This window comes from Tachypleus tridentatus, chromosome 6 (assembly GCF_004210375.1).
Source record: "Tachypleus tridentatus isolate NWPU-2018 chromosome 6, ASM421037v1, whole genome shotgun sequence".
Lineage (NCBI taxonomy): Eukaryota > Metazoa > Arthropoda > Merostomata > Xiphosura > Limulidae > Tachypleus > Tachypleus tridentatus.
The window spans coordinates 60,368,971-60,396,663 of record NC_134830.1 but is presented as its reverse complement, the minus strand read 5'-3'; the positions used below and the strand labels follow the sequence as shown (position 1 = coordinate 60,396,663).

The 27,693-nt window shown below is 35.3% G+C and overlaps 1 protein-coding gene across 7 annotated transcripts; it reads right to left on the bottom strand.

Moving 5' to 3' along the window:
- Positions 1-972: 972 nt before the first annotated feature.
- LOC143252641 (very long chain fatty acid elongase 6-like) lies at positions 973-26,086 on the bottom strand. 7 transcript variants are annotated; one of them, XM_076505083.1, is made up of 4 exons: positions 25,857-26,077; positions 24,134-24,246; positions 18,675-18,764; positions 973-3,913 (listed from the first exon to the last, which is right to left on the bottom strand). In XM_076505083.1, exon 4 carries the CDS (start codon positions 3,903-3,905, stop codon positions 3,069-3,071), a length of 837 nt encoding a protein of 278 aa, XP_076361198.1. In that variant the 5' UTR covers positions 3,906-3,913; positions 18,675-18,764; positions 24,134-24,246; positions 25,857-26,077; the 3' UTR covers positions 973-3,068. The 7 variants fall into 7 exon arrangements, with proteins under 7 accessions (XP_076361198.1, XP_076361197.1, XP_076361195.1 ...); XM_076505082.1 differs by lacking the exon at positions 18,675-18,764 and having other exon boundaries at positions 25,857-26,075; XM_076505080.1 differs by lacking the exons at positions 18,675-18,764; positions 24,134-24,246 and having other exon boundaries at positions 25,857-26,086.
- Between the last annotated feature and the right edge of the window lie 1,607 nt (positions 26,087-27,693).

Below are 27,693 nucleotides of genomic sequence, written 5' to 3'. Positions count from 1 at the left end.
ACTAGAAATGGGTTTCCAGGGTCGCTGAGAATGAATCCGATATCGAATTTCGTGTTTTTAGTCTCCCATCGGAATCCTTGATACGCCATGTTTGGTTGAGTGTTTTTATACCTCACTTAAAAAGTGTCCTAATATTCTTTGTTTTTTTTATCTAGCACGGACTTCCTTCAGATAGCAATAAAACTAATTAGGAATAATAAAGGAGCTTAGTTTGAACATTAACATATTTGTAAAACAAGAAGGGGCCCATGAAACTTAGAGCGGAAAGTGGATATTTTATGCTCAATTTGTTTTTGTTATTGTTGTTAAGCGAAGAGCTGCACAATGTGCTATCAGTATTGTACCCATTACAGATATTAAAACCCAATTCTAGTAACGTTTGTAAATTTACAGACTCGAGGGGACGTAAGCTTAAATAACCAGTACTTTGCGCTTTCTGAATGCATTTTCTAAGGACTTTAGGTGTGTTTTCGACAGTTAATTATCACTTAGTGGATTATATAATATCGAATCAGATACCCCAAACCCATCTTACTAACTCATAGCGAAAATATGTAATTAGTTGCAGTCAGTCTGTGCAAGAAATAAAAAGTTAAAGCTTTGAAAATAATAGTTATATCATAGTACGAAATACTACAACGAATATATTTTATTTTAGTGCGTCGCTAACGTATTGATACATGGAGAGCAGATCACAGATGATTAACTCGCTGTGTAGCTTTACGCTTATTAACAACCAAACCAAACAGTTAATAGTATTAGCGACACACACCCTTTGATCTATTCAAAACTGGCTGGTGGTGAGTGGTGAACTACGTTCCCCAATTTTCTCAAAAAAAAAAAAAACTCCAGTGAGAAAGTTACGTTATTTTATGAGGTCCTGTAAGGAAACACATTTTAGAATAACAAAGGAACTCTTCGTTACAAGGATACATGTGAAACAGTTTTTAACAGCAACACAGGACGAATAAATTGTTTACCTAAGCCTTTTCTTTATTGCTCATAGTTTCACAACTAAGTATTTTTCTTTGGAAATAAAGCGTAAATACAACAGTAGTCACGTTATACTGATAACCTGCAAAATTAGAAGGTTATTTATCCTATAACCACTCGTAGCGTATGTTGTTAAAAACAAAGTAAACGGAAAATACATAACTTTTATACGTCCAAACCCTTTCTGTTGCTTTAGATACATACGTTTGTGGGCGTCCACGGAAGGGGGTTTAGAGGGGCACTTGCCCCTCCCAGGAAGTATAAAACACAATTTTTTTCTTTATTCATTCAGCATACGCATACGATTTGTTTTTTTTTCACTTCACAATTTCATACTGCGTTTTACACACACACACACACAGACACTGGGAAAAACTTGGCCCCTCTGAAAAACTTCTGCGGACGCCCATGCGCATTTTGCCTATGTAAACCACATTAATTTAGCAATATATATTTTTAGTATCGAAGTTAAAACATATTATCACAACACGTACAATCAATACACAAGTGCAGGCATCGTCAAAGCGATCCTTTCAAAGTATACAGACTACTGGTCGCACGTTAAAACTGAACACACCAATACTTTTAATGTTTTATTATATAAGAATACAGGCTTGGACTTTTCAGTCATTTGAATTTATAACTTCAAACTGATTATCTAACTTGATTCTCAGTCATCAAGACATTCTTCTACCAGTAGTCAAGTAGTCATGAATCAATAGTTAACGTTACCATCATTTTATTTAATATTATACAATTGAAAATGCGTAAATTATATTAGAACATTTCGAGCGTTAAGGAAGCTAAGTCTGTCTTTAGTGAAAAAGGTCGAAATGATTTAAGCTTTGATATTCCCTTTATAGAAGTAGCTCATAGTTTTTTTAATAATTAAAATCACTAATGTATATATATAACATTACTATAACAGTACTACCAATAGCAGTTCTGCACTTTCGATGCCCCACAACAGTTATCACACTGTAACAACACAAGTTTGTGTACGAATATATATATGCTACAAAGTTACTAAGAAACTATCGTACGAAATATTAGTACTATACGGCAGTGGTTACTAAACTCTTTAGTCTGGTACTTCCTTAATGTGAATAAAAAATGTTCAGCCTCCCTCTGACCTACAACTTTAGCGTGTTTTAAAACAGTGCCGTAGTAAAAGCCATAACACCTCGGACATAATGTATCATTTAATTAATTAAACACGATCTGTTATTGGTTTATTGTTCATCTAAATGTAATCCAGCATATTCGTTTTAGGCCCATTTTCTTGCGGGTCCCACTAAAAACTTCAATGCCTCCCCACCTTGGGAAACACCATTATAAGGGCAGCATCATGGTTAAGTAATTAACTTTAAAAAAATACAATAAACGTACACGTAAAGCTGAAAACTAATAAAACTTGGTCGTCAATTACACTGTCAACTTTGACGTGCAAGCGTTTTTAAGACCATAAATATATTTCATTAGATTAGAAAGGTTAGTTATCATGTCAGAAAATACCAGTTATTCACACGTTCCCCTAACTTTGTTTACTTACAAACGACACGCCAAATCCCACGTATGTGTCGACATAAATGTTCGCAATACTAGTTTAAAATACGTATAATAATTTGTTTGGAAATAAAAAATTATGAAGGGGGCTTAAAATCTCCATTCCCTTCTATTAACGCTTTTTAACATAAAATTACAGTAGCCATCTTGGACTTAATAATTTCGCTGTAATGTGTGTTGTGTAATGTGTAACATACACATTGCTTTCCCCTCCCCCTCTCTCCGTATATGTGTGCGTGTAAATACACATACAGAACTAAGCCATATACACACACACAATCTAACATGCTTGTAGCTACTGAATATTAGTTGTAATCTAAGAAAATCAAGTGTGTTTTCTATGATCCTGCCTAAAACGTACACTGTATGCCTACAGAACAGATTACCAGTTTAAATGCCATTACCGATCACTTTACTCTCAATGGAGATCGAGAATAAGCAAAATTTGTCTAACTAGAATTTTATCGCTCAACTAAAAGTATTTGTCTATAATTTGTTAACTAAATCAATTATTCTGATTTCTGTAATTTGCCTCTCTTTGGCTGCAAGTAGGCATTATAAAACAAACGGGCGAAAAGAACAAAGTACGACAGATACATAAGAATGGCGAGTTTCGCTGTATCTTCAGAAATCTGGCAGAACTCTCCCCGGAGTTTTACTTGGTAACCCAAATAGCTGACGTAAGCACCCACTACCATCTGCAGGATCTGGGATGTTGTTATTACCATGGCAACGTACCGAGGAACATTGTATCGTAAAGCGCGAAGAGCGAAGTAGGAGTACATGATGGAATGCACGATGTAGTTCATGACAACGTACCAGCGGGCAGGAGCGATATGCTCAGTGTAGCTGTACCAGGAGAAGAGAAGGACCGTGATGTGGTGGTACCAGTGGAGAAACACCAAGTTTTGCTTGCGGAGAATGATGAAGATAGTGTCGCCTAGTTCGGGAACCTTGGAGAGGGTGAACATCCATGTCCAAAACCCACTAACCTTCACCTGTTCAATGAAGCTCGGGTTGCAGACGGAGTGTTGTAAGCCATATTCCCGAAGCACGTGGATCATCTCTGGGAGAGTGCGCACTGTTCCAATGATACTGAACGCTGCTAGGAAAACGTTCCAAGCTGCCAGGACTCGTCGTAACTCGTACCGAGGGCGTGACTGCATGTAAGCTTGTCCACCGAAGACAAACACCATGTAAGCACCGACGAAATAAAAGGCTTGGTACCAGTTGTTTATCATCCAATCACGATTCTCCCGCTGGTCGAAGTCCTGTTCAAAGTTGAAGACGTATGCGTAATTCGGTGTATTGGCAGAAACCCGGAAATTACTGGTCACCACAGACATCGTGAAATCTAAATGAAAAATGCATAATCGTTAGAGACAGTGAACACACGCACAACACCTTAATATAATGGACCTTTTTATTATTGTTCCTTTATAAAAAAACAGACAAAAATATTTGATTTGGGACATTACATTTGAAAACTGCATTAGTGACTGATGCCAGCAGATTTCTCATATCGTGGAAATTCTATTAACACAAGCCTGCGAATTTCAACTACATAAAACTTGTTTTCGTTTTAATAAAACGGATTTTCCATAATACAGCCAAGCAGATTTTGAAAATAATATTCTTTTCTTTCTTTTATCGCGTAAGAATTTTTTTACAAATCGGGAAGAAAAAAACAACTCTTACTGAGTTCAAATTATTATTTAGTTTACCAGAATAAAAACTACTCATGTTCCGAAAACCAACAAAATAGAACCGAGGTCCTATTCCATTATTCCATGCACCATTATTCAGGCGTTTCGCCTGCTTTAAGCACTCTAAATTTTTCAAAGTAATTCTTCTGGGACGTAGAAAAGTGGACGAAGGTTTTGTTCTCTGATGAGAAAAAATTTAACCTGGATGGTCCAAATGGCTTCCAACATTACTGGCACGATAAGGATATCCCACCGGAGACATTTTCTATACGACACAGTGGAGGAGGTTCCATCATGATCTGGGGTGCTTTCTCCATCCATGGAACAATGGAGCTTCAGGTTATACAGGGGCATCAAACAGCAGTTGGCTACATAGGCATGTTGGAGAGAGCATCCTTATTGACTGAAGGCCCTCTCATTGTGTGGAAATGACTGGATATTTCAGCAGGACAACGATGCAATTCACATTGCCTGCAGGACAAATAACTTTTTCATGGCGAATAACATGATTCTTTTGGACCATCCAGCGTGTTCGCCCGAACTGAACCCTGTTGACAGTGTTTGAGGGTGGATGGCAAGGGAAGTCTGTAGAAATGGACGTCAATTCCAAACAGTGCATGATCTTCGTGAAACCATCTTCACCACTTGGAATAACATTGCATCCAGCCTTCTGCAAACGCTTATATCGACTATACCAAAGCGAATGTTTGAAGTTATTCGCAATAATGACCGTGCAACTCACTACTGAGACCCCTTGTTGGGCATTTTCTACCCTGTTTAAGACTTCTTTTTGGTATAGTCTTAAACTTTTGACCCGCTAGTATTTAGGCTAATTTCATAGTGTTCACATTTTCCCTATTAAATGCTAAAAAGTTTTATATTTTTATTTTCTCTTTTGTTATTTTCATCTTTCGAAGCTCTACTCAAATAAGTGGTTAAGTCTAACAACGCAAAATGCATATTTTTTTCTTTGTGTTCATTGTCCTTAAGATTTTGGCCAGCAGTGTATATATATGAGACCTAGGAAGGTCGAAACTTTGTTCTCTGCTTATCAATAAAAGTGTTATTGCCCATACCAGCCGTTCTGAGATACAATTTTATTTCAAGTGGATTTCTCATGATAAGAAAAATACATATAATTTTCGAATTCAGCGTACAATAACTACTGTAAAACATGTAAAAATTTGAAGACAATAAAAACCATCGCAGGCCTGTGTTATCAGTCTATAGTAGTATGAATACATCACAGAAAAAGTGTGTTAAAATTAAGACGATGAAATTAAACCATTTCAGTAAACTATCTTGACTGTCCATATCTTAAACTGAGCATGTCAGTTTGAAAAAGCCAGTATTCACATTCCAGAAATGTAGGCTTAATATCGACCATTTAGATTGTGAAAAACTGTAAACAACGGTTATTCTTTAGCTGCTGCTCCCCCCTTCCCTGTGGCTCAACGGTAGGACTGAGGGCTTATAACGTTAAAATCGGGATTTAATACCCGTGGTATTATTCTTTGCGTGGCTTTATGCTTACTAACAACTTTACCTGTTTGTGATTACTGTTAGTATATGTTATTTTTGTTTTTTCTTTATCTGCTAACCATAAAATTGTAATTTCACTGTACAGAAGGCCCGGCATAGCCAGATGGTTAAGGCACTCGATTCGTAATCCGAGGGTCGCGGATTCGAGTCTCCGTCATACCCAACATGCTCGCCCTTTCAGCCATGGGGACGTTATAATATGGCAGTCAATCCCACTATTCATTGGTAAAAGGGTAGCCCATGAGTTGGCGGTGGGTGGTGATGATTAGCTGCCTTCCCTCTAGTCTTACACTGCTAAATTGAAAACGGCTAGCACAGATATCTCTTGTGTAGCTTTGCGCGAAATTCAAAACAACAAACAAACACTGTACAGAAATTGTCACAGTTATACGAACTTAAAAATCCAAACACGAACAAACCACAAACAAACAAAATTCACGAACCATCAAAACCAACTACCACTCCAGCACCAGAAAACACAAATATACAAACAAACTCGTATGCTGCAGTCGTCAAGAAAACATCATTCATGCAGGAAAAACCATCAACAGGTTATGAAGACCTACCTAAAACATCTGAAGACACACACAAAACAACTCCTATGAATATTGAAAACACACTAACGAATGCCATTACTTCTACCTTCTCTGAAATATTGACAGAATACACAAATCCAAATAATGAAAACAGTCTAACAGATATAATCATTAAAATAATTATGAAAAACATCGACAAATACCTACCACAAATATGTATTAACATACAATATGAACATGGATAATTTCACAGTATTACACATCAATATCCAGGGTGCTATTGCTTCCAACACCTCTTCCCGTTAAATTTGTACATCTGATAAAATTAAATTCAAATAATAATAATTAATAAAATAGTGCTAAATTAAAACAGCCACCTACGTACTAGACTTAAAAACAAAAGAGAGAAAAAATATAAATGGACATTGCCCTGAAAAGGACCAGTCTAAGTTGATATTAATCCATATTAATCAGTCAATTCCAACAATGTAATGTAAGGAGGAAGAGGTATGGTGTACCTGACACTCCTGGGTATTCCACATAATTTCCCAAATACCAACACAGAGAAAAAAAGAAAAGAAATTGTCAGTTATTGTCTGCAGCTTTGAACTAGAAGAAATCCCCTACATCAATTTTTGATTTAAAAAAAGCTTTGCTGCGAAAACAAAACGAAAAACCCAAAATGTTGTTTTGTTGTTGATTAAAAGTTTTTTGTTTTTTTCCAAAAGCAAGATTATCTTTTCTCAAGGCCATCTTATTTTATACGTTGATACGTTCTGTAAGAATGGTTTTCAACATGTTCATAACACAGAGAACACTCTACGCACTTTAATAAAAATATTAATAAATGTTGTTCAAGTATTTCTTATGCCTTTTGTTGGTTGACCTCAGATCAATCATATCTAAATACATAAACCGCTCACCGAACAAAACATTAAACGTTATTGTGATGCGAATAATAAAATATCCTATTAATCCTTCTGTTTTGTAGTTATCTTTTTCTAATTTGACGAGTAACGTTTTCTTCAGCGACCTTTCTTTTTCATCACTTCAGCTTCCCCTTTGCATCCATAACACTTGTATTAAACGCAAACATCACACCATTCAACAGAAACTAGGGTAAACATGACCTTTGAATGTTTTCTCAGGCCTATGCTAATAATGTGGTTTGTAAAAGATGGTTAAATTTCACCAAGATATTAATACAAACGGGTCAGAACAACTCATTTTCAAATGAAGATTCTTCTACAAGAGTGACGACACAAAAATATCCAACCCGATTTGATATTAATTTTGCGATGAATCAATGACATATCTATCAACTGGTTAATGCGTCATTTAGCCCTCTGGTGATTTATACTACCTTCTAAACTATAGTAATACGTTTTCTGGCATTAAAGAGTGCAAGCCCTGGTAATTGCAATACAGATAAGAGTTACGTAGTTTTAATAATTTTTCCATCAATCGTGACTGTCACCGTATGTCACACGTATTGTTTGTTTATTGATAAACGCACAAAGTTAAACAATGGCTTGTTTGTTTTCTGAATTTCTCGCAAAGCTACATGAGCGCTATCTGCGCTAGCAGTCCTTAAGTTAACAGTGTAAGACTATAGGGAAGGCAGCTAGTCATCACCATCCACCGCCAACCTGGCTACTCTTTTACCGACGAATAGTGGCCGTAACATTATAACGCCCCACAGCTGAAAGGGTGAACATGTTTGGTGTACTGCGCCTTAACCACGGGTGTCGAAATTCAATGTTTATCCTATCAACTCCTTAAACTTTCAACAGAGACGCTTGTCATAAACACTAGTTTAATTCCAATATGTATGTGTGATCCTTGAAGAAAATGGCCGTTGCATATCATGCCCTGCTCACCATTGCCTCAAATCTCTCTTATTATACGTAAAAGACTTCTAATCACCTAACTTAGGTTTTCAAATGCTATTAAGACCTCAGTTTACCCAAATAACATCCTTAAAGCAAAGAACTAGCGAGTATCATGACAGTAAAATGTTCTGGAATTATTCTGCTTATGACGTCAAAAGGGTTAGCTCATCAATACTTGAAGGTGTTACAATGATTAACACAACAGAATATTGCAATTTAACTTGGGAACTGTAGAAGCAGGACAGTGTTAACTTCAACACATGATTTTCATCAAGCTAGTCTAAAACTGCTGCTTCCATAGCGACTTTCACTCATTAAAATGAAAGAGGAGAAACAAGTAATAAAACAGAAAGAAAAAATAAGGATGACGTAGGGGTAAAAAATTACAGAAACGAGATAAAAATGAACACACACAACCAAATACGTAGGGATTTTGTTATTGCCTTTGTGTATTAATCACCACCTTGTTTCTATACTTTTCGGCACTGCCATCCCTAGATAATCCGTTTTTTTTTTCTATTAGTTGTCTTACTATAATAAAGTGGTAACGCACTCATGTTGATCTGTGAATCCTCGAGCAAAATTTTCGATGACCAAGCATAGCTTGGTCATCAGGGCACTCGCCTACAGTTACGACATAAATTGTTCGTACCCCTGCGTCGTGAGTAGTTTTTTCCTCATAACTTAAAAAGTATCACCATAAGGATAATGAAAGTATAGTGTATTATTAATGATATTATACTAACGCACATCTGAAAACATTTTTATGTAAATTGAATGACAAATAAACTGTTTATAAATAGATAACCAAACACAGGAGGGGCAGAAAGTGTTCGTGTGTCTACTTTAATGGACAGTTGTGTACCCTTTCAGGTGAATTACTTGGCGCAATCTCTCCTCATAGCCCACCATGATCGTTTGACGGTACTCGACAGGTAGTTTCTTCCATTCTTCTTTACAGAATGCCTCCAACTCTAGCAAGTTTTTCGGATGACGCTGATGAACCTTGGTCTTCAACTCATGCCAAATGTTTTCAATTGGGTTGAGATCGAGTGACTGCGATGGCCACTCCAGAACGCTTATATGGTCCCTTTGCAACCAGGATTGCATATATTTCGATGTGTGCTTAGGGTCATTGTCGTACTGGAAGATCCAATGACGCCCAAGCTGCAAGTTCCGAGCATCATTCTTGATATAAGTGCCTAATATATCAACGTACTCTTCTTTTTTTATGAATCCTTTGATGCGGTGAAGGCTGCCTACACCAGAAGAGCTGAAGGAACCCCATAGCATGATCGAGCCACCTCCATGTTTAACTGTAGGGACGGTGTTCTGTGGAAGATTTCGTTCCCCCTTTTTACGGAAAATATAGCGAACGTCATTGTGGCCGAAAAGCTCGATTTTAGTCTGACCAAAGAATACTCTTCCAATAGGCAAAGGGTTTATCTAAATGATTTCTTGCATACCTCAATCGTGCTTCTAAATGAACAGACTTTAAATATGGAGTTCTACGAGGACGGCATGCTTTGAACCCAGAAGAGCGTAACATGTTCGTAACTGTAGAGGTGCTTACTTCAACCCCAGTTTCCCTTTCCTGTTTCTGTATGTCATTACGTGTTAAACGAGGGTTCCTACTAGCTTTACTGAGAACCTTCCTCTTGGTTCTCTCTGGAATTTTGGTGAGGCGTCTGGAATGAAGAAGGTTAGCAGTTGATTCTGTAAGCTTAAACTTGGTAATTATGCTTTGAACAGTAGATTTCGGCACATTAAGTTGTGTAGCAATACCGGAAAGAGACACACGAGACTTGTATTTAACAATAATACGTTTTTTTTTTTTTTAAATCACTGGACAGTTGTTTCCTGTTCGCCATGATGACCAAGCAGATAATGACGGAGACGGCGCTAAACTGACGGAAGTACATTTTTTGCTGGTTAAATTCCAATAATTATGAACCCAGTGTTTAGTTCTGGAATGGTATAATGTAGTTTATTATCTAAACTAAACAAAATTTTTACGGGAATATCAGTTTTTTCACAGGTTCTGAACTGTACGAACACTTTCTGCTCCTCCTATTTTTGGTTATTTGTTTATAAACAGCTTATTTGTCGTTTAACTTACATAAAAATGTATGTAGATGTGTTTTAGTATAATATTTATAATATACCATACGTCTATTAGCCTAATCGAGATACTTCTTAAGTTATGAGCAAAAAACTACTTGGGATGCAGGGTTACAAACACTTTCTGTCGTAACTGAAGCAATATGCTAACCTCCGCTTGGAATACCATCATTAAACACCCTCCTCCTTTCACCCGTTGGAGCGTTTTAATGTGATGGTCAGTCTCACTATTCGATTAGAACAGTCAAAGAGTTTATGTCGGGTAGTGCTGCCTTCTATTTGTCTATTTATTCTATACCAGGGACGGCAGATATAAGAACTTTCTCGAGTGAAATTCAACAAACAAGGAAAAACTGAGTTTTCAGAGTAACATGACGAAGTAACTAGTTCAACATTATACTACACTGGAGTGGTGGCTCTGCTAGAGGTGTCCATAAAATTTATTATCTGATCTGAATGTAAAGAACCGTAATCAGACCACAATTAATATCTTCCCCACCACTGGTTGTAACCATTTCACTTCCATTTGTATTTTATAAACCTGTCCGAGAATTAAAACACGAAACACTCAAAAAATAAAAGTTTAATCTAATAACAAAAATTACAAAATACCTGCAAACTTACTCACGTCCAGAGTCGAATTCTAAGGGGACGCAGAAGAACCATTTCATAAACGTGAATTATAACGAGTAAAATATATTTACCTTCAAAATTATCTTGTTTAATAAAGTTACGGTGTTTAATACCGAAAGTCGGTGAAGTCACAAAATCAATATTTCGTGTCGAAAAGGTCACATATTTGCTATAATCGTATTTTAAATTTATCTTCTCTGTGCCACGCGTCGCTGGGCTGAACGTCATGACAGAGAAAAGCGTCCACTATACTGTATGCATTGTGAAACGTTTACTGTCTAACGTTTAAGGTTCTCGAAGTGAAGAATCATTAAATCGTCTCCGATTTCAAATCCCTAATGAGCTAATTAACAGAGATGTAGGAAAAAACAAACAAAAAAACTTAAAATATGCACAAATTGTCATCAAGAGTGTGTGTGTTTTTCTTATAGCTAAGCCACACAGAGCTATCTGCTGAGCCCACCGAGGGGAATCGAACCCCTACTTTTAGCGTTGTAAATCCGGAGCCATACCGCTGTACTAACGAGGGGCAACGAACCGATGTCATCAAGTACTGTTAGGTACATTAGAAAAGGTCAGTTTCAGCTTCATACTTTCATTCGTACACACTAAGATTATAGTTCAAAGACTGTTTGGATAAACTGATTGAAAAAACACACGACCCAACTTAATCCAGCTACAGATGACGTACATTCGATAGAAAGCTACGTGCATTAAGTTTAATAACACACGCATAAAACGGTCTGTACGTTCCTGGCTAAGTTCGCTATTCTCTATTTATCACTTTTTGTGTATTTTAATACTCGAGAAGGTCAGGATCAGTTGACCTCTTTATTTTGGTGTGTACCACATGTAAATGTATGTATACATATTAAATGAAAGCCTGAGTAGCCCACACTTACTCAGACCCCTATCAGGACAATGCCCATGTATTATCAACATATACATTTTTTACTAAATTATTACATTTCTCGAGAATTCCATAATATTTTGCACTTTCATTAGATAGACTTATCTGGAAAACATTTACATTAATACCCTTTAATGTTTATTAGTTAAGTCCTAAACTAATGTGTGGTCTAGTATCTTGGTGGCCTTTTTTAAAAAAACAATTTATATATATATATATATATATATATTACTGGAGAAAGGAATTTAGGACCATTTTCGTCATATATGCAGTATCTGTCCAGTTCGCATACTAACTCATTTTTTTCTCCAGTTTTTGTCGAAATAATTTACTATATGCTATTGTTTTTATATTTAAGTATTTGTCCATGTATCTGGATCCTAGCTACGTCTCTCTCTCTCGTTGTTTGGGTATTTGTATACCCAGAAGGGTCAGGTGCGCTTGACCCCTTCCTCCTTCCTTTACTTCATTTGTCTCAACTGTTTAATGTATGGGTAAATATTAGATGAGGGCCAGAGTAACCCGCATTTATAAGCTACGTGGTGTAATCTGTAATACGATTTCAAATATGGCACCAAGACATTATATATATATATATAATGTAATTTCTGTAAAAATAACTTTACATAATTATAGATTGAATACCAAATTGTTAGTTAAATTTAAACAACTATTTTAAGACATTCCTGGTAGGTGATCAGAAAGTTTATGGACTTACAGTGCTAAAATCGGGTGTTCGAATCCTTCGTACTGGACAGAACGTAACTCATTGTATAACTATAGCATTGAAACAAATAAATTTTAAAAGTCAAATGTTGAAAATAATTTTACAAAACTGATCCTACGAAAAGAGCTCTCAGTTTAATTTGAACACCTACCTACTAATGTGAGTCTGCTTTTCTATCAAAATAATACTTATGTGAACATTACTCACCATATTGATACATTATGTAAATCAATAAGAGTTTACAGGGCGTTTCATTACATGTACTCGTTAATCTTACAGTAAGTATGGTTTACAATAAACATACATAAAAAAAACCTAAATGTTAAAGAAATAAAAACCATTAAAGTTAATAACTCATTAGCATGCAATATTTATTACATAAACTTGTTAAAAAACTAATAAAAATGCAATTAATCCTAAATTACACAGTAGTCAGCTGTTTTCAGATGTATAATTAGCGACACGGAATTGAAGGCCAAAATCACCAAGGAGAGATGGCTAAAAATGTAGTTGGTTGTCAGTCTCGTGTTCTCTGACCACTGTAATTCTGACACTTCACCGTTATTGTTTAACTAAATTTATATTTACGTTGTTTCTATCCGTTTTCTAAAATACACACGTCTAATCCACATAAGCCTTAAGTACAGTATCGTAATTAACTTGGCGTACCCACTAATAACTATTTAAATAAATGATCACTAATTGTAACAAGCTGAAGTACTTGCAATACCAATAGTTAATTTAAAGTACTAGTGTTAATTTCAGTACAATAGTAATACTTGTGTAAGAAACCGAAACACGTTTAAATAATAGATATAATAACAAAAAGAGGAATGTATCGTAAAATAAGTGCTATGAACACATTTATTTGTTGCTTAATTTCTCTCTTTTACCTATATTTCAAATCTCAGGTTCAAATATGTTTGGTAAAATAAAATTATTCGTAATTATTTTCTAATAAATTTAAAAACTGATCTACTGAAAATTCATTATAACGATGAAACGTATTGCGTATAAGCTTAGAAATAAGAGTATTTAGTTTTAAAAAATCAACACTTATTAAAATCATTAAAATGCATTAAATATGTTTGAGTACTTTTTGAAATATGGTGAGGATAGGTCGGTGCTATAAAAACTAGGGTGCAATAAGATAACATGGTGATGGTTATATTAAGTTTTGTGGAGATAATAGTTGTTTCAAAGCTTCGTATCATTGGTGAGAAATCGTTGAGCGTCATGACCGACCTGTGACGCAAGTTTTCACTATCACATTATACCTGTGCCGGCCTATTACATAACTTGGAAAATGCTTAATTCAAGAGTTTTCAAATTTTATTGAAGCGTGATAATGATGGGCATCGGAACTATTGAATAATAATAAAAAACGTAACTACAGACACGCCACTACACGTTATTTTCGAAAAGTTCATTTAAAAAAGGACTCGAAATAGCACAATCACAAAATTACTATCATAACCATACACAATTTCATATCTCACAAAAATAATAGTCTTTCGGAAAGCCTAAACATTTGCATGTAAAATTTATAAAAAATTTTAAAAATGAACAGAATTATATCAAAACAATTTGTCAAAATGAACTAAAATGAAAATAAGTAAATTAAACCGCAAATGACACTCATCTCACAACCAAAATTTCAAACCTATTTAATGTAATAAACATGAATTAAAAAAAGGTAGATAAGTATTGATAATAATAGAAATAAATCGATTTCATTTTTTTTGTTGAATTTTGAAGCTATTATTCAGCTTTGACTGGACTTTTAGCCTTTTTTATTCATTTATATCGGTTTCAACAAATTTTGTTCGATCTGATTCACTCAATGCAGGCCTACGTTATTTTTGAATGATCTATTTTTCAAGCACATACACACTCAGATTTACCAGTATTCTCGAAACCAGAAAACACATTACCAATAAAATTAACCTTATGGTAGAAAAATTAGCCTATAGTTATAATTAAAAAAAAAATGTTTCTTAAGTTACGTACCTTGAAACTTAAATTAAAATCGAAGTGCAACAAAGTAACGTGTAGCGGAAAACTGAACGCTAATTTTAATTTACCACTGCCGCACTCTTAGATTTTGTTACTTGGTAGGCTTATATCGCATATAACGAAGTCCTCAACATCCAAGCAGAAACTAAACGTCTATCGAGCGAATACAACCCTCACTTTCACCGGGAAAAGCAGCTTTAACGCAAGCGTTAGGCCTAACAATATATTTATAGTGGATTAAGAGATCTAACTGCCGCAAAATTATTACTTTTAAATAATTTTACAAGCTTAGAATTTTAGTTTATTAGTCACTGTTTTTGTTTGTTTTTCACAAGAAAAATAATACTTTTACTCATAAAATCCTGAAAAAGAAAGTTTTAAACTTGCTGGTACAATACTGAAAAATCACCGACACCGGAACACTCCCGCTTTACGATGTCAGTCATGGGCAGATCCAACCTGAGCCACGCGAATGGATATGCCGACCAACAGCATTAACAGAATATCACGCCATGGAAACGATCAATAATGACGACATAGACACGACGTCAGCCAGTCACTTTCGTCTGTAATGCTTCTTTCACATTAATATTTACTGCTAAGACGTTATCCTCGTGAATATATATAAATATATATTGTCAAAGTACATTTTTTATACAGACTCAATTTAAACCAGCATTGTGTAAACATATTAATTTACTTAGAGAGCCTACAGACACTTCCATGACAAGATCAATACTGTTATGCTTTTAGGGTTACTGATAATAATCAGATCGCTTACGTATTTGTGGTACACGATATGATCGAAAGGAAAAGTGATATCGTGTTTCAACGCTGGAATCCTGCTTTAATATGATTGGATTCGCATTTCGGTGTTAATCACAGCAATTTACATTTACCAACAACCGCTGATAAACATCTGATGGAATACACAGCCACTTCTCTGTGTAAAGCAGCTTCGAGTGTAATAAATTACGGGACATACCCCATCTATTTCAGGCAGTGTTCGAAAAAGTGATAGAACAATCGTTGGATTTAGTTCAAAGTTACAGTAAAGAAAAGATCACGCAAAGAAAATTACCAACTAAATGAGTAACCATTTAATCCACTTAATAATTCTGGACAATTAATTGTGACGTCGTATTTTATTTAAATACTCACATTATTTTAGGTTATCAGCGGTAAGTAAAGATTCGGATAATATAATTTATTTTAAACTACTTTTGGACGAGGTATAAAGCACGATATGGTATATGTTATGATGCTTGTTTGTTTCTGAATCTCGCGCAAAGCTACTCGAGGGTTATCTGCGCTAGCCGTCCCTAATTTAGCAGTGTAAGACTAAAGGGAAGGCAGCTAGTAATCACCACCCACCGCCAACTCTTGGACTACTCTTTTACCATTAACATTATAACGCCCCCACAGCTGAAAGGACAAGTATGTTTGGTGCGACGGGGATTCGAGCGCCCTAACCCACCTGGCCATGCCACACTAAATATTATGATGAAAAGAAGTATATTCTTTCTTCTAATATCATCATATAAATACAAGTAGTGCAGCATTATCCAGATTGTCCCAGTACAACAACGCAATTAAATTGATATCGATTATTTCCTGTGGATCAGCACAAAGGAGTAATCACGGATATTTTTTTTATTATAACCACTGCGAGGCAAAACGTTAAAACGGGTCTACATGGTTGGGATGACAATGATATTTCATTTATTCTCCAGGTTGTTTTCAAACCGATAAATCCTTCAGTGGTAAATTTATGGTATTATAACTCTCAAATCCGGGGTTCGATTCAAGCAGTAGACAACACTCGCATAGCCCATTTTGTAGATTTGAGCTACAAACAACAAAGTCTCTTCCCCAAGAAATATTTAAGCCTTCACACACGTGACTGAGCAGTAAGTGTACAGACTTAGAGGCTAAAAATCGGATTTCAATACGCCTGGTGGGCAGAATATCAACAACATTTCATGTAGCTTTCTGCTTAACATAAAGCTGTTAGTATGAAACGAAGCTTAAGGAACCACGAAAACCAATGCTTTATAGGTTGCACTGGCAGAGAAACGTATTAGAATTTGAGGGAAGGGTAACACCGACGATTGTAGGGGCTTGTTATGTTAATCGTGACCATTCAATTTAAAACCGAAACAGCGCCTTTCTATTAACATAAAACACAAATCTCTCTACCACTTTCAAATAGGCACTTCGTGATTAGACCAAAAAGGCCCGGCATAGCCAGGTGGTTAAGGTGCTTGACTCGTAAGGCGAGGGCCAAGGGTTCGAATCCCCGTCACACCAAACATGCTCGCTCTATCAGCCGTGGGGGAGTTATAATGTTAAAGGCAATCCCACTATTCGCTGGCAAACGAAGTTGGCGATGGTTAGTGATGGCTAGCTGCCTTTCCTCTAACCTTACACTGCTAAATTAGGGACGGCTAGCGCAGATAACCCGCGTGTAGCTTTGCGCGAAATTCAAAAACAAACAAAATTTGACCGAAATTTGAACACGTGCCTTTGGTGCCTTCTTCCCAGTTTCCGCCGCCTATGATGTATTCTAACCCTCTATATTTTGTTTTACATTTTCAGCGTGGAGTTAATCCCTCATAAATAAAAATAGATTAGCGTAAGAAAAGTGTTATACAAATTGGCAAAACTTTTCTCTCTCCAGGCATGGGAGATCTTATTTTCATTCTTTTTTTTTTTTTTTTCTGGCTAGTGGTTGTTAGCTGCACCTCGCCGTTTGCAAGCAATAATTTGAAACCTGTTATTTTCAAAACAAGGCAATTGTCCTTAAAATCACTGTTTGTTTTGTCTTATTTTACAAGCGGAACACTAATATCAGGGGTTCGATTCTCTTTAGTGGACTGAGCAGATAGCCCGATGTAGCTTTGCAATAAGAAAAACACATACACACAAGTGGAACCGAGTTAACAGGTCCTGCTTATCATCCATTCCCATGTCTGTTTAATTAATATATTACCCTTCACCTAATTATATTAAATATTTGACTAATATGTCACCCTTCATTTAATTAAACTGAAAGTTTAATTATTTTTAACTGTTCACCACTCTCCTAATTAAACTAAAACTCCAATGTACTTAGTTCTGTATTTGTGCGTTTGTTATATTTGTCACTAGTTAAACAAAGCATTTGATTAATTTAAGATAAAAGAGCGATTTGCACTGTTTAGACACACCAACTACACGTTTAAAAACATGCTTATTAGAAGCATTCGGGAACTTAGCCAGTAATATACCCATTCTCTTATTCATGGCCAATTGATACATTAGATACGGTAAAATGGAAGATTTAGTTATTATATTATAATATTTACAAACTGATAAGATGGAAAAATAGTACGTACTCATGGCTACATTCCAATAAAAAAACACATGAATGTCAGTAGGATGGCTGAAACATCGTGAGAATTTTTTATTCATTTTCTACACATTTGCCAGTCCGCCCGTTTTGGGTTTTGGATTTTAGTGTAAAATTACTAGTTTGAGAAAAAGGTGAATAAGCGAGTGTTATATATCGGTAAAACGTTGGTCTCATACTTTTTTCGAGTGATGGCTCAGAAGTAAACAAACAGAAGACATTGTTAAACAATTACAATAAAAAGAACAACAAACTGACAGTTTTTTAAGTTGGATCAAGCATGTTTTCCCTTCCTACCGCTTCCGTCGGTAAACTGAACACGAAACCTAAAACTAGTGCTAAGTACCAGGAGGATTATTTAAAATCAGGTTTTAGTTACAGAGTTGTTAATAACTAGGAACAATCCAAGTGTGTTAGTTTTTCGCATGAAGCCAAACAAACTCGCAAGACATTTGGAAACCAAACACCCCGAGCACATGGATAAAACCACCGAGTTCTTCAAACGACAAGTGAAACAACTGAAAAGAAGGGGAAAAAAAAAATCGCGACAGGAATTTAGTTTTCAAGGGGAAATAAACTTTCCCAAACTGGGGTATTCAGGGGTATTGATATCCCCCTCACTGGTAAATAAAACAACTTACTTGAAAAGCAGGTAGGTTACTGTTCCATCAAGAGCCTTCAAATCTTTTTCAGAAGTAATCTATTCGGTATAAGATAGACGTTTGATCTTCCTGTTGCCATAAAAAAAAAAAGTGTTAGATCGTTTGTTTGTTTTTTTAATTTCGCGCAAAGCTACAAGAGGGCTATCTGCGCTAGCCGTCCCTAATTTAACAGTGTAAGACGAGAGAGAAGGCAACTAGTCATCACTACCCACGGCAAACTCTTGGGCTACTCTTTTACCAATGAATAGTGAGACTGACCGTCATCTTATAACGCCCCCACAGCTAAAAGGGCAAGCATGTTTGGTGTGACGGAGATTGGAACCGACGAACCTCAGATTACGAGTCGAACGCCTTAACTCACCTGACCATGCTGGACTTAATATGCAAGATCGTGCATGGAGAGAAGTACGACGAGGCATTTAGCCCTAATCACTTGGTGTTGTAGCCCGCTGACATAAAAATACAGTTCATAATACGCATCCTCAACAGCCCGAAATTCGCCCTACAACTTGACGAAACCATGGGTGTTGCAAATGACAATTCAGTTTCTAATAATTGTACGACACTGTTACGAAGAGGAATTGTGTGAGAGTTTCTGCCTTGCTATGCACTGGAATAGAGAACTACAGATAAAGCTATCGTCTCCCTTGTTGATTTGTTGGATTGTTTGTTTTTTTAATGTGTTTGTTTGTATGTTTTGGAATTTCGCACAAAGCTACTCGAGGGCTATCTGTGCTAGCCGTCCCTAATTTAGTAGTGTAATACTAGAGGGAAGGCAGCTAGTCATCACCATCCACCGCCAACTCTTGGGCTACTCTTTTACCAACGAATAGTGAGATTGACCGTCACATTATAACGCCCCACGGCTGGGAGGGCGAGCATGTTTGGCGCGACGCGGATGTGAACCTGCGACCCTCAGATTACGAGTCGCACGCCATAACGTGCTTGGCCAAGCCGGGCCATTTTAATGTGAATTGATGAAACAGTGGCATTCACTTACTTCGAACATGCTTTTGCTGCATGTTTAACATTTACATATTGCTTCATACATGGGAAAGCCTAACTTTCAGAAGAACTGAAGCCCGAATCAAGCAATGTTATAAAAAACTCTGTAAGTGTTGTGAAATTTATGAAACTAAGAGCTATAAATAGCAACCGACATATTTTCTTTTTATGTAAAAACGGGATTCGCGCACGACAAGATCCTGATACATACAGGGGTGCACTGGTTGTTGTGTGAAAAAATATTCAGTATTAAATTACGACACTAAAATCCTGGTGCATTTTATATATATAGAACGAGGCTTCCAGTCCTATGCTAAAAAAAGTATAATGGAGACTGTAAAATGTTTCCTTACCTCAGTGAATCCTTGGAAGGAAACGAGTTAAAATTACATCATAAAATTATTCATAAAGCTCTTGCTATTCATCTAGAAAAATGTCGGAGTCAGTTTTAAAGATTAATTCCAAGGATCAAGGGAAAAACAACTGGATCTGGAATCCACCTGACGGCAGCTTAATTCACCTGTCAACTGGTGCTTAAAAAAATCTCACAGAACTATTCAGTGCTAAAACTCTTCAAGCAGAATTCAAGTCAATACCTGATGGGAACTTTTGGATACTAGTTTGTAGGTAACACAGTGACCTGTCAATAAGAGCGTGCTTTTGCTTTTCTCAGCAATATAACTGTGATTGTCAGAGTTGTTTGACAGCAATTAAAACTAAACAGCAACTCACCTGCAGATAGGGTTTCTGAGTCACTGTGTCAAGAATGGACATCTTATCCCCCACTCAAACCCGTCCTTCACATCAAGTTTTAGTGAATAAATCAAAATTGTTTGCCTTGCGCTATTTAGCATTTTAAGGCTTGTTTTATTTTTATAAGTGATACGATGGGGGGGGGGGTTTGTTTCTAACAGCATTATAGAAGAAATAGATTAACCACAGATAAATAAAGAGTTGTTATTTTGAATTAATTACAAAGCTATGCAATGGGCTATGCCCACCACGGGTATCGAAACCCGGTTTTTAGCGTTGTAAGTCCGCAAATATGCCGCTGTGCCACTGGAGGGCAACCTAAAGACCGTAAATAGATATAAATCGTAAAGCCACAAAATGAGTTATGTGCTCTGACCATCGTTGGTATTGAAATGCAATTATTTCCGTTATAAGCCCTCACGATTATCCTCAGAGCCGTTACAGACATCATTAGACCCAGAAAATAATTGGTTTCTCCTCCCTCCAGAATAGGTTTTTGGAATGATTCTGCATACATACATTTGTGGCTGAAGGCGAGTTAAAGTTTGCTTACTATTCCGCACAGACTCGGTGCATTCTGTACATATTATTAGCCAATCTCACAGGCACCCCCCGTCGGGCAGTGAGCCCAGAGCCTTCCCACTCTCAAGAAGGGCTGCTTACCATTAAAGGAGAGGGGGAATCAACGGTGTATCAACATTTCTGGTAGTTCTTTGACAATTTCGTAGTTGCTTATTCAACATTTTAAATAACCTGACAAAAAGAAACTCCCAAAATAATGTAGATTAATAAAATTTTAAAGTGATAATAATGTATAATGCTATAATTCAAGGTCAACAGCATGTTTAAGGACTTACAATGCTAAAAGTAAACTATTAGTAAATGACTATACTCTTGTGCATTCCTTTTTCACAAGTGTTTCCCCTTTTTAATATCTTTTATTCACCATTTCCATAATAATTCCCAGTTTTGTATGTTAGTTAGCTGAACTTAATAAGTTTGTTTATTTGTAGTTAAGCGCAATGCTATCGAAACAATGGGCTATCTGTGTTGTGCTACTACAAGTATCGAAACTCGGATTTTAGTAGTTTGAGCCCTCAGGCATGCTGCTGACCACTGGGAGGCCATTTATTATGATTTGACATGCAAACTTTGTAATGTATTACAAAAAAGTTGTTTCAGTGCAAAGACTTTTTCGTGATGACTGGATAAGTTATTATTATTTACAGTTTCAATACATGTCTTTAGAGAAATAAAAACAGCAGTTCTTTGAAATTGGCGACCGCTGTTTCTAGAAAACGTTTAAGATTTTGTTAGTTTATTTAGCACAAAGTTACACAGTAGGCTAGTTGTGCTGCACTCATTACGAGCATCGAAACCCGCATTTTAGCGTTGTAAGCCTTCAGACTTACCACTGAGCCAATGAAGGGAGAAAATTAATAGATGTGACACTTTATAAGTTTACAAAATAAGTCAGTTTCTAAAATTCCTTTTGAATGCTTAATAGCAGTATCTATAAAAGACAATTGTTGTTCCTGCCACCTTTTGGTAAGAAGTATGATGCACACTTGCAAACCCGTGAGGACTGAGGGCCACACTTACACGGTCGCTATGACACAAATTTAATGTTTGTATTACTTACCATTTTGCACTTTTTTAGTTCAATGATCACTGGTGCTATAATGCAAATTTAATTTCATTAGGTAATTTATGAACGTTAAATAGTAGGCCCATTTATTTATGTTATAATATATATCAACGCCAAATTTGGGGTCCGCTTTCTGGGAATCCCCATAAAGTGTTTTTACGAAATAACCAGGTTCCTTAAGGGGCTGGATGAAAAGTTTTATTTTTCTACAAACCTCAAGATCGAGACGATTCGTTTGGCAGCACTTAGAAGTTGATGAGTCCAGCAGTTTAAGTGGATGGATTTCCGGGAAATCCTGGGTGGAGTGAAAATTTCTCCCTTTGTGCAAACCACGTTATAATTTTAAACATGTATTGCGCAAGTCCCGCCTGGTCTCTAAATTTGTAGAAGATTCTCAAAAGTAAGAATCAATTATATATGTTTTCACGAAAGCACTAGCGTGTTCAAACTTTCTTAAATGTTTTATAAATTTGCCTTCAAGTATATAAGACCAAGAAGAAGAAAATTATTGGACAGCTACAGTCAGTATGTTATAAATCTCGCGAACTATAATTATACTATAATGGAACTCTTGCTTATATGTTACTGGAAAAACGTTTTTATTACGCGATATGCAATCTCCAACGTCGCGAAATTTTTATCCTGTGTGCATGTAGATTTGCAACAGCGGTCACGATTTTCCCATTTTTTTCTTCGATTTCCCTCACGGAGAACTTTATTTTTCTCCATTCTCATGGTGCAGATAAGACGTCATGAGTATGTCACACACAAACCTAATGCACTGGCGATCGGCTAGTTGTGATTAACGCTTATTCATCGTAAAACTATAGAATTGGACCAGGAACGTTTATCGATTTCAAACATTACAAACCGTTTAACTCTAGTTAATTAAATACGGACGTTAGATATCTTCATTGGTAAAAGTCAGCTTGTATGGGCATGAGGCCAACCGAATTAGCTTTGCTTAATCGAGGTGCAACAATAGCAACTCCAAGTTAATTCACTCGTCGTGAACTTGGATCATCGATAAAATAATCAGTTATAGACTGGATATAAGACTCAGTATTGCCTGTAAGTTTCTAAAACCATTGTATATAAACCATAATTTGTAATAACCATTAGTAATAATTGTTATTGTAAATTGTATTGTTTTAATGTTTCTATATTAAAATATAATTGTGTTAAAAAAAGAAAAGTATGTGTATCAATTTTCTTGGCAAATATCATAATTTGAATACATATCGACATTAAACTAACTTCTAAATTAAAATTAAAATTTCTGGTTACTTGAAATCATAATACGTAACATAATCGAGCTGTTATAATGAAAAAAAAAACAGGACAACCTACAACGTAACTTTTAACTCGCTGTATTTGCATAAGAATAAGTCATAGTTGTGGACGTTTAGTTGCATATTGGTTATTTACTAAAAAAAAGAAAAAAGAAATTGCTTGAAAACAACATAAGGTAAAGAGATTGATTATGTAAGGGATCAAGGAACTTTGAATATCATATTTGATCCTGATCAGACACAGATAATGATCAATGAATGTATAAAGGCAAGCCACCTCAAAAATAACAAGACTGAAATAGCAACAGGGGGCGTAGTTAAACAATCAAGGTTGTAATTTTTAAAACTTCATGGTATTTGGGTACATTGATGTCCGCCAGGGACATTGTGGGAATCTTATAGTAATAATTAAATTGAACTAGGGTGACAGAGAGAAATCACATACACAATTAACATTTAATTACACGGAAATGTGACTACTAGTTTTATTGTATTTCGTTGAATAACTTCCACTCGTTGCTGGGGCATGACGTAAACCTATACATGACCATGTAGGGCTAATTCAGCTTCAAGAATTTTGCATACCAACTAAAGTCGGTAACACATATAATAGGAATGATGAACTATCATACTTGTAAATCACACCAAACTCCTGAATGATGTTCCTCCGTTCTTATAGACTTCCTGTGTCAACAATTATATTAAATGAACATAAGCTAAGTAGAAAATATCCAACTTACATTCTAACTTACGTCTCCGTGTCACCCCTTGAAATGAACTTATTCAAACACCATGGAGATAGACGCAGTCAGACGATTTGTAGATATAAGCTTCTGTAGTATTTATCCTTTACCTAAAGTAAACAATTAAAGTATGTTTACGACTTTCGTGAGCACGCCCAGGTTACAGAGATGCTATAAATATATGCAGACAACTGTGAGAAATTTCAGAAAAGAACTATTTGAATGTTTTGATGTGAATAAAAATATAATATATAATTGTTATGTAACGGAGTGTATGATTATTTTAATATCGTCACGACGATTACCGCTCCCAATAAAACGTTGTACTTACAGTGCTTAAAACAAGGCAGGATCAACATAAAAAATAATATAATCGGAGCGCTTGCTGATGAAAAGCTTCAAATGTTTACTAGTAAATGTTTAGGATATTAGCAGGATATTTCATTCCTTCAGAGATAGATCTACTTTTAACGTCTGAATAATTCGTAATTTGTTAATAAATGTTATTATAAGACATTCGCTAATTCAACAATTTAAAACTTTTTTTTAAAATGGAAGTATATAAACATCTACTTTTGGACCAAATGTGAATATTACTTTTCTTTACCACTTCCTCATATTTTATCTCCCCTTGTTAAACACTTAATCTGTTTTATCACCTCATGATTAAATTTAAATGTTGGGCGAATTCTGCTGTAGAATAAATTTTATATATATAATATATAACGTTAGGGCCAACCGTAGGCCTAGCGGAAAGTCTGAAAGTTATATAACGCTAAAACTTTCTTTCCATACCCGCTGTGGGAAACGCACAGGTAGCCCATTGTATTTTTGCAATTAACAACAAACAAAGTGAAATAACATTAAAATTAATTCATAAAGTTTTCACATATAACAATATTAGTAACACCTCTATCTACGTTCTTATAACTCAAATCTTTATGCAGCAAAGTTTAAAACATGTTTGGTCTGTTTACCTTTTACTTTCTCAGACAGTAAATGCTCAGTTTCATCATGTAAAATGATAAGTTCCTCAGGACAGTCATTAATTTGAATTTGACTTTCTAATTGTATTATTTATTTCATTCAAGAAATCAATAAATTATTACAAAGATAACGTTTCGGAATAAACATTTTCTGTTTTGAATTTCCATCACACTAAACTGAACCGTAAAATAAACTTATGTAATAAAAAAAAAAAGGAAAAGAGAAAAAAAACTTTATCAAAATAGGTTTCATCAAAATTAAAAGTTTATCATACTATTCCCCACTGTTATATCTAATCATTAATGATTTACACATCTATTATATCTAATTATTAATAATTTACATTTTTATGTTGTATTATAAAAAATAACAAAAAACAAATTGCTCCGAAAGACTTTTCACAGCTCAGCGTATCATAAGTATTTATATATGATATTCCAACTTTCTATCAAATGAATAATAACAAAAACAGCACACAAATAAGTTTAACACAGAAAGGTGAAAGCAATATTATCTGCATACAGAAACAAAAGTACAAGAACGCCAGGAATAACGAACGAGTATAAAAAAACTGTAGTCATCATTTTGTTTTCTCTTTCGTTTTACAATTTAACTTTGTTATTTCTCCAGGAGACGGACAAACATCGAATTTTTTTTTTTTTTTCTATTTGTATAGACTTACACAATGCAAAACTTTGAAACGTAGTTGGCAGGAAAACGAGGATATACTTACTAGCAACTGTCATGTTTCTGCCTGAACTTTGAGAAGGCACTATACGCAGATTTATTACGTTAAAACCTTAGTTGACCCGCGAACGGTCAAGATACGTTATGCACGGCGTTGAATCTTCAAATTGTAGTTACAAGTCCACGTATGCAGTTCGAAGTAAACGAAATATATGTCACGCTACACTTGGAATTTAGGATATAGCCTAACAGAACGAATACATACTCAGCGAGTATACAGGTAGGCTCACCATTCACCTGTAGCGTCAGACCTACTTAAGTAAGAAATATGTAGAAATATTCTACAAAACACTACTAAACTCAGTAGTTATACTTCCAATAAACCAAATAAGTAGTTCACTTTGGATGTAGCGACGCATCAACCTTCAAAAAAGAAATCTGTGATGATAATAACGGATAGGTTTAGACAATTCGTTATTATTATTACAGATTACAGATAAAACTTTGTTCAACTTCTCATATAAACTTCTTTAAAAATTATTTTATTTCGACAATTCGGAGTTTAGTCCAAAAAGTACATAATCACTAAGAAACTCAAGCTTTTACTAATATAAACACCAATAACATACGGTAAGTCTAATAACCCTCGAATAGCTTTGCGCGAAATTCAAACCAACTGTTATCCCCTATAATGTTTGTAAAATTCATAAAACACATAATAAAGTTTAATATGGTAAATCAGTAACTGTTATGTAGCAAAAGACGCTAAACTAACGGTTCGTAACATCTTAAAAAATTAAAATAAATAATCTATGTTTTACAACTTGAACTTTTTACTGAAATTACTAATTAAATACAGTTTTTCCATAAAAGATCAAGTAACGACCGCAAGGCCAACATATCGGACTGGTTATCGGCAGTGTGGATTTGAACACGCGGATTATGAGTTGAACGTCTAAACCCACCTGGCCATGCCTAGGCCTAGTTTTTTCTTAAAATAATTCGAGTTCCTACATGCTTGTTCATCAATTCAACCACAGCTTTATAATAAAGATTGGATGAAAGCAGGTGAAATGCCAGTAAATGTATGAAACAGCACTTCTTTTTCGTCGATTTTACAGACCTATAAATTTGAATTTCATTTTCCGTAATTCAGCTATGCAGATTTCGAAAATAATTTTTTTTTCTATCACGTGCGAATTTTTTATAAATCGAGAAGAAAACACCCTTACTAAATTATTATTTAGCTTGCCATAATGAACATTTTGTATTATCATGTTTGTTATGTTTGAGTCCTAAAACGATCGATAATACTGTCACTTCGCAATTGGTACAAAGAAATCTATAATGAATGGTTGTTGACATTTTAAACATAACGAAATGTGAGTCAATTTTAATGAAAATGATTCACTTATGTAAAAATACATATGACGTTTTTTGAAAAAAAAATCTATACTAAATGGAGGAAAATGGATATAGTTTTCGAATTCATCGTACAGGAAATATTGTGGAACATGTACAAATTTCAAGATAACAAAACCATCGCAGACCTGATATTTTTTTGAAGCTGTCACGATTTTTATTTTATTTTTTCCCCTTCTAAATTACAGCACTGAAATTAAATGTATGACCCTTCTATATTGCTGCTTTTCCGGACGTACGAGAACCACGTTTATTAATCTGTTGAAAGAGCGCTATGAACAAACATTTTGGAGCCATGGATGCATTATATTAGTATTGGTTAAATTCTACTATTCTGTTAGACAAGAGTAGCCTAAAGTCAGTAGTTGGTGTCATTAACTAGCTGCCTATCTTCTGGTCTATCATTCAAAATTTGGGATAGGTTTAACGCGTTTACTGTGAAAATTTAATAACTATATATA